Here is a 19,995-nt window from a genome sequence, read left to right on the forward strand (position 1 = left end):
AAATTTGCCAGTTTGTCATTTTCTGTCTTTTTCAGATCCTCTTTCCATTTCTGCATGCTGTCCATTATTTCTGTTTTCCGATCTGGCGAGCATCAACTTCTATCCACCCTTGAGGCTCAGGAGGTAGAGCAGGTCGTTCACCAACTGGAAGATTGGCGGTTCGGTTACTGGCTCCTCCATATATTGATGTGTCCTTGGGCAAGACACTTAACCCCAAATTGCTCCCGTTGCTGTGCCAACTGTGTGTGAATGGTTAGTTTCCCTCTGATGAGCAGGTTGGCACCCTGCGTGGTAGCCATCAGTGTATGAATGTGTGTGAATGGGTGAATGACATGTAGTTCCCTAACCCTAACCCCAACCCTAACCCTAGTGGTCATAACGACTGGAAAAGCGCTATCTAAGTAGAGTCCATTTACCTTGTGTTTTGGTTGTTAATTTCCTGGGTTGGGTTTCCTGTTAAGCAACCACATTTTGCAAGCATCTCAATTGCCATATTTTTATTGTCATGTCAGCAGAAGTTTATATTTATGCAACGTCAATTTTTATTTGTTTAGTCCACTATTACAAGTTAGAAATTTACCTTAGGGGGCCTTTACAATGTGTTCACCATACAACATCTTATGTCCTTAAACCATGGATTCAAATAAGGAAAAACTCCAAGCAGAAGTGTAAACTTGGCAGAAAAAGGCTCTTCTCTTTGAGGGAGCGCTCAAGGAATCTCAAAGTAACAAATCTCCCTTTGTGTAAGAAACATATAGGTAAATCTTAGCTAAATCAACAATAGATAAGCTATAAAGAGGAGGTTAGGCTGATGGAAGGAGCAGCTGCATCAGATGGCGTTATCATGAACATATCAGCAGAATATTAGCAAGATGCGTTGGCTTATTATGGTCACACTGGACACCTATGTGAAGAATGGAGCAGCTGATACTAAGCAGCTAATTCAAGTGCAGCTTCAGTTCTCTGCTTGAATGCCATGTTCAGTTAAATTAAAGAACTTGAAGAGACGACTGGAAGTAAAGAAGTTTGTAAGAAATACCATGAACAACAACGAAGTAGTGCAACCATCAATAAAGTGCTAATAATGCTGAAGGGATAAAGGGGCTCAAGTGTTGAGGCGTTCATAGAGGAGCTTCATGGAGGTTTCAGGTGTTTCTTGAATGCACGAGAAGACTATCACAGGACCAAAAGTAAAAAGAGCGTTGATCATGATTTGTTTGGGTTTCCCTTTATTCATTTATTTTTAGATATAACTATGTTGATCTTATTAAAGTTTTTAACCTTGATATCTTCCAAGCTTCCTGTAAATTGCACTTTGTCATGTTGTTTTAATGAATGCTGTCACCATGTTTGAAAATCTTTAAAATATGACTAGCAACTAGCAGGAAGGTGTTTTTTAAATCAATTGGCCTCTGCTGTCTTTAAATTAGAAACAGAGACTGGAAAATAGCTTTTTGGTGTTCTGGACATCATGAGAAAATAAAAATATGGCAAAAATGAGAGAAAATGAGAAATGACAAATAAATAAAAACCATTCTAGTTGTTCTTATAAGCTGTTTTATTGGGTTTCCAGTTCATACAATAATATCTGTTACTGAGAGACAGAGAAGGTAACGTCAACAGAGTAATTTACATATTCCAACGTAAATTGTAGAGCCTCAGTGAAAATAAGAAAGATGGAAAAAAATATTCTTTGTATTAGTGATCAGCAAACACCAAACCAAGTCAACAGTGCATACAGATATCTTTAAAAAGTGAGTGAGTTATCATTCAGTTTTGTTGTAAATATCAGAAAATGAACAACTGTCCCTGTCAACAAGTTTGCTTTTATAGTTATTTATTTTTAGATCATTTTAAGAAAATATGTCCATGTATCCTAAAAGGAAATTGCATGTATTTATTCGATTCGTAGCATGTGACGGTGTTGTCTTAATTAAATGTCTAAATGTAAAGTAACAAACATGCTTCTTAACAAGGGGAAATGGTGAAATGGTCGATGTGAAGCAAGGAGAGCTATTGTTTTGTCCCTAGTTCCACTCATTGCACTCAAATTGTTGCTATAAGACTGTTCAATACAAGTGAGGAAAAGGTTGTTTTATGTTTCTCTTCCTGTTGGTCAGTGAGCATGCACCAGGAAGCCGGAGAAGATGCTGTAACCGTTCGCTGTCCCTCTCATCCCTCTGTATTCTGTGGTCTCCATCCAAACCTCCTGATCCCTCGACAGGTAGACCGACAGGCCGCCTGAAGTCACCTGTAATCAGCGGCAGTTGAAAATTTAACTACAGGGTTTTTTTTTCCAGAGATGGTAATCGCTGTAACTGATTACATTAAATCTCGACTTTCAAGGACATACTGAAACATAAGCTGACTTATAATACTTGAGTATTATTTGGTGGCCCTAAAATGCAGTAGAATAAATATGTAGTATTGTTTTAAAGGGATATTTTAAACAGGGATAGCAGTTTTAATGTTAGCACGCTCCCAGTTAGAAGAAGCAGGCAGGATTACCGACATGGACGCTAAACAGTAGGCATTGCACCATTTACTGCATGTAATACACTAATTATGGATAAGGACCTCATACAACCCCACTGTAAAATGATATGAAGTATCCCTTTAATACTTGTACCTGTCGTTTGCCGCGGCGATGATCGCAGAACGGTGCCAGCACTGTATTGTCCATCTTCAGCTGCACACAGAGGCGGTCGTCTACAGAGGCGTGGTACACAAAGTAGTACGTTCCTGGGACCCGACACCTACAACACACAAAATACATTCATTCACTAAAAGGGATTTTTTTTTTGTTCTTCTATCTGGTTTGGCAGCTTTATCACACTGGAAACTTGTGGAAATTAGTTTAAAAAAACGACAGACCAATCAGGGACTGGCTACATGGTTGTATGGATGTCAATCAACTGGTCCACATCTTTAGTTCCTGAAATATCTTCAACAACTATGGGACTGATTTCATTGTCTCCACAGGAGGAATTCTCATGACTTTGGAGATCCTCTAACTTTTCTTCTAGTGCCGTCAAATTTGAGATTTGTAGTTTTAAGTGTAGTGTTTCATCACTTATCATCATCTTATCATTTACCTCCTTGGCTGGGTCAAAATTTCAATTTGTCAGATACTTTGGTTTTTGACTAAATATGTGAAAAATAAATGACATTCCAATTAGCCTCAGCCGCACAAATTCTAGCATGCTAACATGCTAACCTAAGATGGTAAACACGGGAAACATTATGCCACTAAACATCAGCCTGTTAGCATCATCATTGTTAGCCTTTTGTCTTTAACTCAAAGCTGTTTGCCTAAATATATCTTCACACAGAAGACATCGCCCTGACCTCAGCCAGTTGAAATACTAAGTTCATCATTTTGGCCTCTATCGCTAAATTCAGGCCCTATAACATGTTTGCTGGTGGTCATTTTGGAAATGATTGCTCCATTAGTAAGATTTGAAGACTTAAAGTAGCTTTGTTGTCTGGTGTTGATTAACAGCTGTGATTGACAGTTAGCTCACCTGCCCGCTCCCCGACTCCGGGACTCGCACTGCATCGGACTATTGTCACAATATTTCACTAAGTTTAATGTTTTTCGATCACAATAACTGGCTCCAGTGCAGAACAATGGGTGCATCTTTATATACAGTCTTATATCAGTCTTATATACTGTCTGTCGGGGGAAATATACAGTCTTATGCCTTTCTATATATATGACTAGAAAATAGGTAGTTTCCTCACCTGAAGTGTCCTGTCGCTGAGTTGTAGTCATTATTGATGTTGGTGATGATTTTGGTGAATCTTATGACACTGCGCCTGTCCGGGTAGTCGTTGGTTCCTCTCGCCACACTGAAGGCCGCCTGCTGCTGGACTGCTGCGGTCCTGCAGCCATAGAAATGACATGTTTCTCCTTTACCCTGTGCCATAGTTTAGAGCCAGATTAAACTGCTAGTGGGCCCCTACTGAGCTGCGACTGTACCCCAGCTTAGTTTAATAGAGTCAGTCATCCAGTGCTCAGCTGAATCTGGAGAGAACTGTTCTCATTAAATACAGATAAGTCCTGTGAAGTGACTCTCCTCTTAATAGTTTATAATGTAGGCTGGGGTCACCATCAATTCAAAGCAGTGATTAAAATTTCTAAAACTTTCAACAACCTAAACTTCTCAATCCACCTCTCAGTGGTCCTCAGGTGTTGGTCTGACTCCTTACCCATGTTCTCCTGGTTCTCCTGCTACTCCTCGAATTCCTGGGCCCCCTGCTCCCCCTGGTTCTCCACTTTGACCTCGTTTACCAGGAAATCCCGGCAGCCCCGGATCCCCCTTTGCTCCTTTCTCAGGGCCGGCGGCGCCATGCAACAGTTGCCCTACAGATGACAACAACATGTAAGTCATTGTTGATAATAAACAGCTTGCCTAGCTCTCTTAAAGGCTCACCCACCAGCACCTCTAAAGTTCTCAAGTTAATACATTTCCCCCCAATCTGTACAAATACAGAAAAATGTAGTTTTTTGTAGTTTAAGTTAAGAATCCAAGTCTATTGAGAACTTTAGATGTTCAAGTCTTGTAAATTAAAAAGTATGTAAAAAGTGCCTTGAGATAACTTTTGTGGTAATGAGACGCTATATGAATAAAATTGAATTGAATTGACTTGAAATGAGTTGAATAAGATAACAGCATATGTTTTTATGACAATAATTTGACAATTAGCTTTATTAGCAGTTTCCAGCATGCATTATATTTACATTAACTTTATTCTAGTTTGTATAATAAAATAGATTTGTTTCATGTTTTTTTCCATATAAATATTAATTGAAATACAAACATAAAACATATTTTATTTTTAATTGTTTCAAGTTGACCAACACTAAAGGCCTATAGTTGTCAAGAATTAATGGCATGAAAATATTTGGCAATTTGCAATACAAATTTAAGACAATTCCTCCAATAAAGTTTTATACACAACAAGAACAAGAACAAGAACAAGAACAAGAACAAGAACAAGAACAAGAACAAGAACAAGAACAAGAACAAGATGATGGCCAGATAATCTGAATACTTCATACTATTTTGCATTTGTGAAGAGCTCCTTTGATATCAGCTGCTGCCCATTATGGCAGGTAAATGAACATCAGTTTGAAATTTTAATCATGTAAGTGGTAAAAATGACTAACTCACGCTACGTGTGCACCAACACCAGCGTGACTGTGCACCTCTGTGAACTTTCTAGGAACTGAAAACTGGATGCTGATAGCTGAATGTGATTTTTTAAGTTTTTAAGTTTTTACAAAAAGTGCCAGACGCTGTGAGTTGTAAATGATATGGTGATGATCTATCATTGTTTCTGTACTTGGAGATGTGTGACAGGTAAAATGAGGGGGGAAAAAAATCAACCCCCCCCAAAAAAACTGTGTGTGCGTGTGTGTGTGTGTGTGTGTGTGTGTGTGTGTGTGTGTGTGTGTGTGTGTGTATGTGTGTGTGTGTGTGTGTGTGTGTGTGTGTGTGTGTGTGTGCGTGTGTGTGTGTGTGTGTGTGTGTGTGTATGTGTGTATGTGTATGTGTGGTGGATACCTGGATCTCCTTTTTGTCCTTGCTCACCATCACGACCGTCTCTGCCGGGCAGCCCAGGAATACCTGAAAACGTACAGATAGATAAACAGATAAACATACACACACCTGCACCTATACACAACATACACACACACACACACACACACACACACACACACACACACACACACACACACACACACACACACACACACACACACACACATACCTGGTATCCCGGGATACCCTGTTGCTTGGCAGGACTCTGAAGCAACTAGCGGGGATACGGCTAATGAGAGCAGGGCTCCGATCACCATAAAACAACGATGGAGCATGATGGAGAACCTGACAAAGAAGAGAAGAGAAGAGATAGATGAAAGATAAGAGATTAGACAAGAGGAGATAAGGAGAGGACAGGAGAGGAGGAATTAAATGAGAGGAAAAGCTGAGGAGAAAAGAAATGTGAGGGAAAGAAATAGGAAATAGGGAGAGAGGAAGGGACAAGAGGAAAAAACAAAACAAGACAAGGAATGATGATAAGAGATTAGAGGATGACAGGAAAAGAAGATGGGACATAAGAGAAGGAAGAGATGGGAGAAGATGATAAAACAGGAGGAATGAAGAGAAGAGACAAATAAATTAGAGGGATGGAGGAGAGGTGAGAAAGTATGATGAGGAAGAGGAGGAAATGGAGAAGAAGAGGAGAAAAGCAGGTGCTGATAGGTCGCTGGTTCAATCCCCAGTTATAACAGTGTTCAAATCTACTGCAGTGCCTTTGAGCAGCTGAATCATCTACAGACAAAAATCACTTTCAAATACTCTTCAAATCAGATTATACAGATCAAACATCTAAGTCTTCTTTTAATAAGGACTACACAATCATAGAAAAAGACGACAAACAGTAGATGACCTTCTCTACTTTCACAAATAGATTTAGACAGTGAAGATGTTGAAAATAAATGTATAAAACTCACCTGCGAGAACAGACACAGGAGTAAAATCCACCGAGGGGAATTCAAAGCAAACTGAAGTGAAGCAGCGGCCAGAAGAGGAAGCCAACACAAAAAACAAAGATTCAGCAGATTTTGCTGTTTTTTGGTGCCTGCTGTTTGTAGTTCTGCATTTTTAGGGAGTGATTGAAAGTTGGAGAGAGAGAGAGAGAGAGAGAGAGAGAGAGAGAGAGAGAGAGAGAGAGAGAGAGAGAGAGAGAGAGGGAGAAATTAAAATTAGCAAATCTCACAAAAATAACCTTTGTCAACCTTTTCTGTGTTTAGGTTTCAAGTTTTTTTTAATGACACCAGCATGTTCTCAAACTAAGGAGTAAACAAAACCAGCAGAAGTTTCCTATACAGTCATAAGTATGTGGCCACCTGAACGTTACACCCATGTATGATATCATTTCAAATCAATGTGAATTAATCTGCTGCTATAAAACAGCCTCCACTCTTCTGGTTTCAGGCTTTTCACCAGATTTTAGAGCCTGGCTGTTTAATATTTGTGTGTTTCTTACCTTAGAAAAGTTTGTTTATTTATTCATTTAGACACACACACACATAAAGAAAAAAATGAGTACAGCACAATATGAAGGAGAATTGCCGAAAAACCCTCAAAGGGCTTGCAGAATTGCTCTCTCCAAACAAACAAGGACCATACAAGAATTCATGCAGGTATACAGCAAATCATCATTGTCAAACTAAAAACATCCAATAAGAACAATGTCACAAACAGATATACAGTAAAATAATCCAAAATAGCAGTCACTTCGCCACCATATGAAAAACATTCACTGGATTCAGACTAGATAGGTAATCCAAAAGGACAATACTGGTTGGATAATAAAATTGATTTCAATTTCACTTTTAAATTGTTGCAGGGATAAATTCACAAAATACGTTGTAAAATATTATTATTATTAAAATATTACTGAAAGCAGCTCAGTTTACATCAGCTCCTGAGATCGTTCTATCGCTGCTCCATTGAGAGTGTCCTAACTCACAGCAGCAGGTACTAACGTAGCAGCTCTGCAGCAGACAAAAAGTTCCCTTCAGAGAATCATAAAAACTGCACAGAACATCATAAACCAACAGCTACCTGCTCTAGACGACATCTTCACCTCCCGTTGTCTGAAGAAGACACAAAACATCCTAAAAGATTCATTACACCTTAACCCATCTTAACCTTTTTGAACTGTTGCCCTCCAGGAAACGCTACAGGTCCATTAGAGTACGCACCAAACGTATTATGAATAGGTTTTATCCCAAAGCCATCACCATAATGAACTCTGAACTGAAAGTAAACCCTTGGAGCACATCACAACTTAATGTGCTATAATGTATTTTATATATTTATTATCACGTGCAATAATATCTATGAGCACTTCAGTTTTATATTTTTTAACATCCCCTTTTTTAACTGCACACGCTGGCAATGATGAGTGAATGGTTTGCTTAACTGTGCAGATGAGAGTTATTTTTATTTTTATTTATTCTTATTTGATTTTTTGATTTGAGCCTGGTCCATGAGTGCACCTGAATCTAGTCTAATCATTTTGGGATGCTCAACCTTAATTGACCTCTTTCTACAACTACTCTATGCAGTTGGCTGAAATGTGCATACTGGACCTTTAACTCAGGCAGTTACATATCTGACTCCAGACAGGATGTGTTTTTCCTATATGCAGGTTTCAGCAATTTAACCACAAATATAACAATAATAGACTTCAAAATGTACACTAACACACACACACACACACACACACACACACACACACACACACACACACACACACACACACACACACACAACAATAAAAGGAAGAGGTCAACTAAGGATGTGCTAAAGTGACAAAAGTTTACCAAAAAGAAGAACAGCAAAAACCCCAAATATCACTCCCACTTTCACTTCCTTAATCCGTTCATTAACCCATCCAAGATATGGTTCTCCATCTTCTTCAGGCTCGGTTAAAAAGATGGAGGTCAGTTTCATGTTTGTACATCATGTGCAAAAACAGATACAGGAAATAACTGAACCTAGCTTAGCACGAAGACTGGAAGCAAGGAGGGAAACTGATGGCTTTGCTCAGCTGGTCTTCTTACCTGAGTCTGGATAGGAAAGCAAATACAAGCATCCATTCTGTAAGATGAGGTCAAACTTGTCTGCTTTTTATGTATAATATTAAAGGTTTCTCTGCGAATGTGACAAGAGGAATTTATCTATTGAACAAGGGTGTTTATAGACATCACTGTTTGCATCTGTGTAAGCTGAGACAGAAAACTCAATAAGAAGGTTGTGTTTTTGGGGCTTTTTGGCAAAAGATCCAGGGACAAGTAATCCATCATTTTCCCATAAGTTTTAATACAAATTCTTACATTAAAGATGCAGTGTGTAGAATTTAGTGGCATCTAATGGAAAGGACCTGGCAGCACTTGAATAATGAATACACACTATCCATAAGTATATTTTAACGAGTGTATAATCACCTGAAAATAAGAATTGTTTTATTTTCATTACCTGAGAATGAGCGCTTTATGTCTACAAAGGGAGTGGGTCGTCTTCCACAGAGTCCACCATGTTGCACCACCATGTTTCTACAATAGCCCAGAACAGACAAACTAGAGAGGGTCTTTCATGTTTTTCGTGAGTTTCAGGGTCACCATAGATTCTCCTACATGCTTTGAAGGGAAGGGATATTCAGTATAACCTTAAATGACACTAAATCTTACACACTGGTCCTTTAATAGACAATTTATTTTTGAACATTTTAACATAATCTAAAAATCTGGTACATATATCATGTTATTTTAATTCATTGGGTGTATGCACATTTTGATACAAATCTGAATCCAGGTATTCAAATTTTTAAACATATGTATTTTTTATGATACTTTTTATGATGATGCATACTTGATGAAACTATGTGCTCTCTGAGTCCGTTTGTATGCATGTTCAGTCAGACATAACCTAATGTTTTGACAGTCCTATTGAAAGTTAAAATCAATGATCTCCACATTTCTTCTCTGCTCACTCAGAGGAAGTTTTTACATTTGGAAAATCAGCTGTGAAATGTTGGGAAAATTAAGGAAATCCTGGATTTTGGGAGCAATGCTGAGAATTACAACAAAATTATTAATGGTCTCTATTAAATCTGTGTGTAATGACATTATACTTGTCATGTCTTTACAGTAAATCTACCAAACACACACACACAAACAAACACTCTCTATAGAACACTTTAATTTTGTTTTAGTAGCATTTACAGACAAAATTAACGATAATTAAGATTTACATGAGCGAGTATCAAGGAAACAAATCGGTGAATAAAGTTTCACAAGCTGTGCTGTGATGCTGTTAAAAGTAAAATGTTCTTCTAAAAACAGCTTTTTGAAAAGTGTGAACAACAATCAGAGACATTTAGATGCTAAATTGATGAAGTGTTGCGGTCTCAGTCTAGTGAAATCACAACGTGCACAACTGAACTTTAGTCTGAATTTGGGAAGATCAGAAAGCCGCTGAAGATGATCTTTTTATCTCTGTTGTCTCGTCTATCAGTATCTGTCTGCATATCGTAAAAGGATTCGAGCCAGACCCTCTGGGTTGCTGTCAGCTGCAAGACCGTACTCCCCGACAGCACCTAAAACACAACACAGACAATCACATCAACAACATTTTAAACAACTAAAAACACTTCATTATTGTTTCCTGTAACCATCTGTGATCCTAAAGATGCCTGAATTAGGTTTTTGCAGCAGTATGTATAGTTTAAGTTGTTTTTCAGCCTCATTATTCTATTATCCTTACTTGCATGTTGACTTATTTACTCCTCACATTGACATACAACTCCACCTCAATCTTAATGGCAACTCGGAGCCACATGTGAATGCTTTTTTTTTGCTTTTCCTATCTCTTTGAGGCCATGACAACATAAAACATGGATTTTCCCCCACTCATTGACCCTAAATTTTATGTTTTACAGCCCTCATTCAGACCTCATTTGTTTAACACTTTTTTTAAAAACATGTTAGAGATTCATTCTGTCTGTGTACAAGTTGAAAAAATGAAACTCAACTTCAAAAATGTCTCCAGCAGGTCAGAACAGAACACTAGCACAACCTGTATCTATAGCAACCATGGAACAACCTGTATCTATAGCAACCACAGAACAACCTGTATCTATAGCAACCATAATGCAATCTGATGGTCTTTTTGTGCATTACATACTTCATTCAAGTCTCTTAACTGTAGTTCATTATGTGTGTCTTTATTGTACTTTTTAAAAAATAGAATAAAAAAATATTTTTCAAGTTTTGTACTCTTTCCATGATGTGATAAAGAACAGAACAAAGTAAACAAAGACGGGAAAATGTAACAAATGACCATCGTGGACTTCTTGCTTATTGATTGGATTTTTCATTTGTGCGTTCACTGATATTTCGGAGGATACTGCAACGAACAACATGTCAACTACAAGGTGTCTCGTGCAAATATAGACTACAGTCTTTAATCATTTTAATGAGTACATGAGAGATTTCAATGACAGATTCCCTCTCCTGATACCTCCATGACACTGTGCTACTCATTGAAACTCACCTGATCCACGTTTTTGTTGTAATTACAGAATCCCACCTTATCTTGACCCAGAGCTTCACTGGCAATACGCAGACACATGCTGGCCTACAGACACACAACACACAAAATAACTGTAACACAGAGCAGTAATGGAGCTGGAGGTGCAGATTACATCTCTAGTTTTAAGTCTTTTCACTACAGGTACTATGATTGAATGTTTTTTAGAAAATAGTTGGTATTTATTCTCTCAAGAAGCTGTCGGTGTGTTACCTTGGCTACAGCGTGGAAGACGAAGTAATAAACACCAGGTTCTCTGCAGGTGAAGTAACCGTTGCCTAGGTCAAAGTGCCCAGGTGCAGGTGTGTTGACTGCAGTTTCCTGGTAGGTTAATGCCTGAAGGAGACACACACACACACACACACACACACACACACACACACACACACACACACACGTAATTTGTATTGTACAGCTTTTATGCATCTCCAAAGTATTAAAGTCAGAGGCTGGAAACAAAACATATATATTGGAACAAAATTATAGAAAGTTTAAAGCCTTATTCTTTATAGTATTAAAATATAATGTTCTTTTTTCATTCCAGTAGATATTAAAGAAAGAAACATGTGTAAACATTGAATACATTTCTTAATTAAAGAGTTGAGAGACAGAGAGGAGTGACGGACGACAAACTGAACCTTGTTATAGGGAGGATAAGTGGAAGTAGTCCTGATCACAGAGAAGGCGACCTTGCCCTGCTGAGAGGAGCCATCATCTAGGAGAGACACAGAGGACACACACACACACACACACACACACACACACACATATCACGGTCAAAACCATTGTTTGGTTCGTCATCAAACACTGAAAAGGACAAAATACAGAGAACTTCACCATAAAGATCAACGTGAGATACTTTTTTGCTTTCCATCTGAGCCATAAAGGAAGGATAAAGAAGTTTTGATGCTAACACTCAACATGGATGCATTATCGTATAAAGTAATACCGAAATCGCGAGTTGTGACCAAAGTGCAACTACTGTCAAGATGGCTGCTCTGTGTGTGTGTGTGTGTGTATGTGTGTGTGTGTGTGTGCATGCGTGCAGTGAGTTGACAGGGCGGTGGTTGCTGATGGTAAAACTATTCCTGAACTTCTGTTGGTCCATAATAGCAACACATCTGTCATATTTGGTAGAAGCGCAGGGTTCCTGTTTTCTGGTAATACATTAGGAGCTGTAAAGAGTCATCACTTTTGCCTCATCTGCTGTAGTGCACATGTAGAGCTGTAGCCATATTAGATTAACTTTTTTGCAGTATGGTCACAAAATTCAACATACACACTAAAAACATACAGAAGAAAAATGAAAAAAAAAGTAATCCACACATGGATAATACACCATGTACATGTACACTAAACTACACATCACCTGCAGTGCTCATGACAGAGACAGCCACAGCTTCAACTATAACTCAATGCACAGCCAGCTACAGCTGTGGTCATAATACACTGATGACCTTCCACTATAGATCAGGGGTAAAAGGAAAAGTATTGTACGGCAGCTCTAAGGCAGTTTAGATTAAAAATTCACACTTTGGCCCTTTACTTAAAGTAATAAAATAACAGAAATACCAATTCTGTCATCTGCACAGAAAACCTGTGAACACCTTATTTTAACATATTAGTTAAAATAATGTATTTTCTTTATAGCGTTATGATATAATAAGGATAATTAGTTGATAAGGAGTGTGACTGCAGTTAAAGTGTAATTCAACACCAGCTGAAAAGTCTCGTTCTTGTTTTCACTTCACTGATGTGATGTAGAGGTGTACTCAGGGTCAATACACTGTGACATCACTACTGGGTGTCACCGTGGGTGTAACTGGTAACCTTAACCGGTGCTCAGTTACTCTTTACACTTGTGGTTGAACAGTCAAACATAAAGAATACCTGACAGATCAGTGAAAGAGTCAGTTATATTTATATACAGCAGGGTCAAAGGTCGTGTCATTACTGTGGTTGATGCTTTGTCCGTCAGGACCGGGCTGACCGGGGGGTCCAGGGTTACCAGGTGCTCCCAGAACGCCACGGTAACCTTTAGGACCCATCGGCCCTTGCGGGCCCCGAGTCCCTATGTTCCCTCTCAGGGTCACCAGGGTGGCTGCGTCCACCACGTTGTTGTCCATCAGAGCTGAAGACAAACAGATGAATGATTATCAACTACAGAGAGAGAAGATCATCACGCTGCTGTTCTTAAAGTGGCTATAATTCACATTTGTCTTTAAAACAATATTACCTGGCTCTCCTTTCGCTCCTTTCTGTCCGGGCAACCCATCTCTGCCCTTGCCGCCTGCCTGTCCTGGGTGACCGTCCACTCCTTTACAGTTCACATTACATTGTCCAGTCGACAGCAACAAGGCCACACCGACCACAACTGCCAGCCCATAATACTTTCCCATGGTCCAAAACACTGGATTTAACAGCCAATGACATTTAGAAGAAGAAGAAGAAGATGATGATGATGATGATGGTGAAAACACAAGAAAGAGACAATAAAAATAGTTTATATAAGATTTTAAAATATCTGTTCTCTGCAATAACTGTTACACATTTCAGCCGATACTGAAGACACTGAGGTTATGTATTGTGTATTTTTGGTTTTAGCAGCCATTTCACATTTAAAGTAACAGTTCTTTTTTACTCTGAGTTCAGTATATGTATCCTATATATTATGGAGTATTTAAAAGAGGTCAGACTCATAGTGGACAGTAAAAAACAAAGGTTCAAAGTCAACACAGAGACATTATTATTTTCTTGGCATTAGTCTAGAGACAGACTTTGATGTTTTAAGACGTTTTAGAGAAACAGCATTTAGACTTTCATCTCATGGAAATAAAGCTCACAGAAAAATATAATGAAACAGTTAACTTGATAAATTAATTGTGTGACAGATGAAACTAAAGATTACAGTTTTGTTGTAATGTGTAAAGGTTGCCAAAAGGAAAACAACTCAAACACTACATAATTCAATAAGTAAGCAAGGTTCAAATCTCTCAAAGTTTTTAGAAAGCTGAAATTAATAGCTGTCTAACTGGAAGAAAATCAATCTAAGACTGATTCAAATTACTTAATCATCCCACGGAGGGGTGAAATTTGAGGGAATCTGGTTTCCAAAACTTAAAACACTCAAAAACATAATTGATTATTCACACACAAATCAGTCCAGTACAAAAGACTGTGAGAGTAAAGATTAAAAGAAAAAGGCGTCTCCACAAATACATTGTTTAAACAAAGCTGCACGTTAATGTTGCTTCATTGTTAGCTCAACAGCTTTTTAATTAAAAATTTTAATGCCAAAATTCAGAATAAAATAAAATTTGCTGAAGTTGATTCTAATTATGAGTTTTGATTCATTTATTGTAATTGTTTATGTATGTATGCAATAAAGAAATATTGAGCAGAACATTGCCTTTTTTCCCTATCATTATTTTTTGAATGTTTCTGAATGTTAGGAGAAATTATTTTACTCACCAGCTGAGTTTTCTGTCTCACCAGCGGAGATTCAGAGCTGCAAAGGACGGGATTTCCTCTTTTGGGGAACAAATGAAGAGTTCTTATTAGACTGAAGAGAAACTCACTGACTTATCCTGACAGACGCACACACACACACACACACACACACACACACACACACACACACACAGAGTACAAGGAAATGAAACTTATGATCTGACAGAAAGATGGATTGTCCTAAAAGTTGCTGCTGTGATCAGGACTTAATCAGGGTTGATGGGGTTGAGATTTAAAGGTTCATGCATGTAATTTAGGGTATTTTTTCACCCACAACAGATTTCTTACAGATAAACATTATTAATGACTATTTAACAAAGCAAACCTCACCTCCCAGGTAGCCAGAGAAAGAAGCATCAAAGCTGTAATGACATTTGGCCTTTCTAAAGCAAACACAGAGAGCACTGAAACATGTATTCAAACATCTCAATAAAAATGTAATCTATAATAAGAACATTCAAAATTTACAAAAGTGAAGAAGTGAAAGCAAAATAATGCACTCAAATATCAAAGGAAAAGTTTAAGTTGAACAAAAACTTAAATGACAAACAGGTCAGCAATAATGACTTGACCGCAAACCACAAACTCAACAGTTCAGATAGATTATGGCGCCCTCGTGTGGTCACATGACACAATGACAGCAGACAGACACTATCCGTAAAAGATAACCTTCAAGGAGAAATTGCAATCAAGACATGCAATCAAAAGTATTTCCAGTTGAGTACACTGCACATTAATGAGGGGTGTACTTACATTAAATTCAAATTTACTTACATTTTGCTTACTTTTGATTTTCTATAAGTTTTAGTAGTTTACAGTGGGGTTAAGTTTGGGTTGGTAATAGGACTGAAACTTCTTCAAAAAATACCTAATTAGATATTTTGTCAAAATTAACATTAAGCTATACTCCGCAAACAGCAAACAGCTGTGTTTTTACCAAATTAAATTAGCAAGAGAGCAACAATAGTCTATTTTATAGGCCAACAGAGCCTGCTGCTATGGTTATGGACTGTGCATTTATGAAAAACCTCTTTATGGAGTCTGTTGGGCTTCAACACATTTGAAACTGGTCTTTAATTTTTTTTTTTTTGGTTGAAATTTTAGTAGGCTATTCCTGTCAAAAATAATAAATATATGTTTAAGTAGATGACAAAATACCTCTGTGTGCTGTTGTGATGTATTGGCTATAGGAATGTGCTAAGAGGCAGAGTCAGACTCTTGTTGAATGAGTAAAAACAGATTTATTCAGACCAGTATAACAACAAAAAAGGTTACTAAACATAAAATGAAATGAATACAAGAAATCAAGTTGAACTGGTTTAACTCAGGATAAACAAACTAAGGCATGATCACGTGCACACAGCTACACCATCATCCTCTGATTCTGCTGTCCGGCAAATCCATCTCTCCCCTTAAATACGCCCTCCAGTCTATTAGGAAGAACAACATTTATTGTGTGGGTGTCTTTTACTTTTTACCTACTGGCATTCAACATAATGTTACTCATATCAGTCAATACTGTTTAAAACACACACACACATCATCCACAGCATTCCTCAGAACAAGCCAAAACAAGTATAAATCATATAGATACTAAAGCAAACATTTAACCATGAAATAGTAAATCCCCCCCCTAATCCACTGACGTTACTAATGATGTCACCCAATGTATAAATACAGGAATTAGACAGTTGCCTCTTTTGTCTGTTAAACACATAGTGGGTAAGTAGCACAAAAGAAAAACGCAAACCACAAGCAAACCTGAGATAGTATATATCAGCAGATATACAGATATAGTTATTTGACATAATATATGACATAAATGTGCAAATGGTGTGTTCTCAGCCATTTTGTCACACTGCACATTTCTGAACAGACTTTAAAAAAACAGTAATTAACGTTAGCAAGCACCTGGGTATCGTTCACTAGCAAGCCAATTAAACTACTATTATGTTAGTGAAGAAGCTAAAGAGCACAGAGTGATATGTTTGATAAGTAGAATCATGTTCCTTTTTATCTGAGATATAAGAAATGATTGTCACACAAACTTCCTTCCACTTCTGTCTTCTAACTACATATATTAATACCAATAATAATTCCAGCACTTGAACACCTGAATTACACAAATTACTGAATTTTACTGACAATGTTGAAACAGTCAATCATAATATGCAACATCAATTAAATATCTATAAGTCTAGTGTTTTTATTACCCAGTACAGTCAATGTTTCCTGACCCAACTTAATGTCTCTAAAAAAAAACTAACTCAACATCAAATCTTGGAGAATATCAACAGTGGAGAAGCAGCAGGTGTGGTTTGATTCATGGTCAAGATACATAACTGTGAAGTGTTTCCTTTTAAAATATATTTCTATTCATGCTTCATCATCAGCTGCTGTTCCACTGTTAGAGTCCTTCACTGTAATATTCGTATTTGGAGTTCATTCCTATTGCTGAAGTAAGGAAACAGTCTCTCAGTGAAAGTGTGTGTGAAGGTGTGAATGTGTGAGTTAGTGTCAAGATCAGAGAAAGACAGTTTTCCTTTGTCCCAGTCCAGATGAACTCTGATCTTCTGCAGCTTCTTCTTCACTGAAAGAACAATGTGGGGATCTGATGAGGCTGCTGTGTATTTACTATCAGATAAGCCTATTCTCCATAATCCAGACTTTATTTCTCTTTTTCTCTGGACAGACTCTGCTGCCAGACCAATGGACCAGTCTGTACTGTCTCCAACCTCAACATCCCAGCTGTGAGTCCCTGAGTTAAAGCCTTCAGAGCCCAGGACACAGTGATAATAGTCAAACCTCTCCGGGTTTTCAGGAAGCTTCTGTTTCTCTCCACATCTCACACTGGTCAGATCTTCAGACAGGATGAATTCTGGATGAGCAGTGTTTGGATCCAGAATCACAGGAGTGTAGTATACCATCTTCTTCATCTTGTTCCAGATGTTGTAGGTCAGGTTGCCCAGGTGTTTGGCCACATCTATCAGAGCTCCTGAGACCAGCTCTGGATCATCCAGCAGGGGACGCTGCTGGATTCTTTCCACTGCAGTCTTGTAGTTCTGCAGGAATGAAACGTCTTTAGCTCTCAGCTCCTCCTCTGTGGCTCTGATTGTGTCTGAAAGAGCTGCTATCTCTCTGCTCAGACCCTCAATCTTATTCCTCATGTCTTTACTTTTCTGCTTCTCTTCATCCCTCAGAGCAGAGATCCTGGCCTCCTCTTCATCTTGTAGAAACTGGCGAAGCTTCTTAAACTGCTCTTTAATCTGTCTCTCGATGTTTCGGGTCTGGAATTTAATGTGTATTGCTTTTTGATCACAGTTTCCTTTAACTTCTCTAAAGAGCTTCAGTTTCTCCTGTAAGGGCTTCAGGGATTTCTGGAACGTCTCTTTGTGATCCTGTGCAGCTTCATCAATGGGTCTGAATTTGTGGTTGTTGTGTGTTTTTGAATCTCTGCAGACGACACAGACTGGCTGCTGATGGTCCAGACAGAAGAGTTTGAGTTTCTCAGAGTGCAGACTGCAGAGAGGCTCAGAACCTGCTGAAGATCTCTGATCTCTCTTCAGTAAGAAGGCCTCACACAGGTTCTTTAACGCCAGGTTACGAGGTGGATCACTCATTAAAGGTCTTTCCTTACAAACCGGACACTCATGTAGTAGTTTTTCTCTCCACCATTTCTGCACACAGGCTTTACAGAAGCTGTGGCTGCATGACAGGACAACTGGATCTTGAAAGATGTCATGGCAGACAGGACAGGAGAGATCCTTCACTGAACTAGAAGCCATTTCCTCTTTGAGTGAAGCTGAAAACACACCAAGCCGAACGATAAAACAGGAAGAGAATCTGTTGTTTCCCCTCGCTGCTGTAACAAGTTCCTCAGTTACTTTCACTTTGATTTATCCTCTTTTCAGTTAGCAGCAGACTGGAGAAAAGTCTTCAGTATTATGGTATCGATCCTCCCTTAGTTTTTGATGATTAATTTAAAAATCTCAGTCTCAGTTTGTTCATCTCTTCTCAGATAACATTTCGGAGTAACTCTGTTTCCTGTTTGACTCTCTTGGTAAGAGGTGGAGCTTTGTCATGTCATCAGGTACTTCTTTTTTTTGGACCTGATATGATAAATATGATAACAAACATCAGACTGCTTGGAGATCGAAACCATGACTAGTCCTGTCTTGTAGGCTCCTGTCTCGGTGTGGAATGGAAAATACACATACAACCAAAGTAATTTACACGGCTACTTCCACAGGTTGTGTTTAGTTTCCACCACATGACGCAGACAAAATGGAAAAACTCATATTTCTCTGTCAAAAACAAATTTTTACATATAGAGAGAAAACACAACTAATGATCATGGACAAATTAAAAATGTGAATAAAGCTGATTAAATTCAGCAAAAGTCCAGTGAAAGTCAAAGCAGTTATGGAAAAGATGGAGGGGGAAAAAGAAAGAAAAGAAATTTGAGTTAAATAATATCAAGTAAAGTTCAGCAGCGGTCGTAATGATAGTTTTAAAACACATAAAAACACAAAGATGACAATATGGTGCACAAAATGATGAAGGAACCAGAAGATTGAATGATAATTGATAAATTGTTAATAAGTTTGTCAATAATTCTGAATTAGGGACTTTAATAATGCATTTAATAATGATGAGTTAGTAGATGGCAGACTGGGAAATACTTAATTAATTAATTATTATGTAAATTCATAAATGGTGACTACTTTCTTTATGAATTGTTGTAATTAACTCTGACTAATGAATATTAATACATGCTTTGAATATGATTAATAATCCTGCTGTTTTTAGTTTGTTATGAAGAAACTATTAAAGCCACTAAAAACTAAGTAAGCTAAGTAGCTACTTGTTAGTTTTGATGATTCTTCACCTGATGGGACGTAAACAGGGTCAATAATGGAAACATGATGATAACGGAGTCATGAGAGATTACTTTATAATGTCTCAGTATCATTTTATATGTGAGTGCACAAAACTAAAATGTAAGTAATTAGTGATTAATGAGCAGTTATTGCTATTCAAAGTTAATCAGGAATGAGAAAAAGATTAAAAAAAGATATTTAATCAATATCTGTTGTAACTGCTTATTACTTTATATTATCTTGAATTCAGAGCTATTAGTGGTTCATCCATCATCAGGTTGTTCTTCAGTAACTGGACGATGCCAGCAGGAGAGTTAACCTATAAAAACAACACAACAACTAATAAATCATAAAGTGAGGAAGAAGTAACAAGTTTGTTTATTTTGGCTGTTCAGTGTTCACCTATCTAATCTCCTCCATCAGCATCTCACGCT

The 19,995-nt window shown here is 37.9% G+C and overlaps 3 protein-coding genes across 3 annotated transcripts; all 3 read right to left on the reverse strand.

Moving 5' to 3' along the window:
* Window positions 1-1,540: 1,540 nt before the first annotated feature.
* Window positions 1,541-6,654, reverse strand: LOC128355200 (complement C1q subcomponent subunit C-like). The gene is made up of 7 exons (XM_053315447.1): window positions 6,524-6,654; window positions 5,779-5,894; window positions 5,571-5,633; window positions 4,213-4,366; window positions 3,745-3,885; window positions 2,630-2,756; window positions 1,541-2,251 (listed from the first exon to the last, which is right to left on the reverse strand). The coding sequence occupies exons 2-7, from the start codon at window positions 5,882-5,884 to the stop codon at window positions 2,117-2,119; spliced, it is 726 nt and encodes a 241-aa protein (XP_053171422.1). The 5' UTR covers window positions 5,885-5,894; window positions 6,524-6,654; the 3' UTR covers window positions 1,541-2,116.
* A 3,153-nt stretch (window positions 6,655-9,807) lies between these two features.
* On the reverse strand, window positions 9,808-14,744 carry LOC128355198 (collagen alpha-1(X) chain-like). Its single transcript, XM_053315445.1, has 7 exons — window positions 14,643-14,744; window positions 13,408-13,581; window positions 13,126-13,302; window positions 11,810-11,886; window positions 11,385-11,507; window positions 11,136-11,219; window positions 9,808-10,179 (listed from the first exon to the last, which is right to left on the reverse strand). Exons 2-7 carry the CDS (start codon window positions 13,568-13,570, stop codon window positions 10,027-10,029), a joined length of 777 nt encoding a protein of 258 aa, XP_053171420.1. The 5' UTR covers window positions 13,571-13,581; window positions 14,643-14,744; the 3' UTR covers window positions 9,808-10,026.
* A 2,354-nt stretch (window positions 14,745-17,098) lies between these two features.
* LOC128355195 (nuclear factor 7, ovary-like) lies at window positions 17,099-18,466 on the reverse strand. Its single transcript, XM_053315441.1, has one exon. It carries the CDS (start codon window positions 18,464-18,466, stop codon window positions 17,099-17,101), a length of 1,368 nt encoding a protein of 455 aa, XP_053171416.1.
* Between the last annotated feature and the right edge of the window lie 1,529 nt (window positions 18,467-19,995).

This window comes from Scomber japonicus, chromosome 3 (genome assembly GCF_027409825.1).
Source record: "Scomber japonicus isolate fScoJap1 chromosome 3, fScoJap1.pri, whole genome shotgun sequence".
Lineage (NCBI taxonomy): Eukaryota > Metazoa > Chordata > Actinopteri > Scombriformes > Scombridae > Scomber > Scomber japonicus.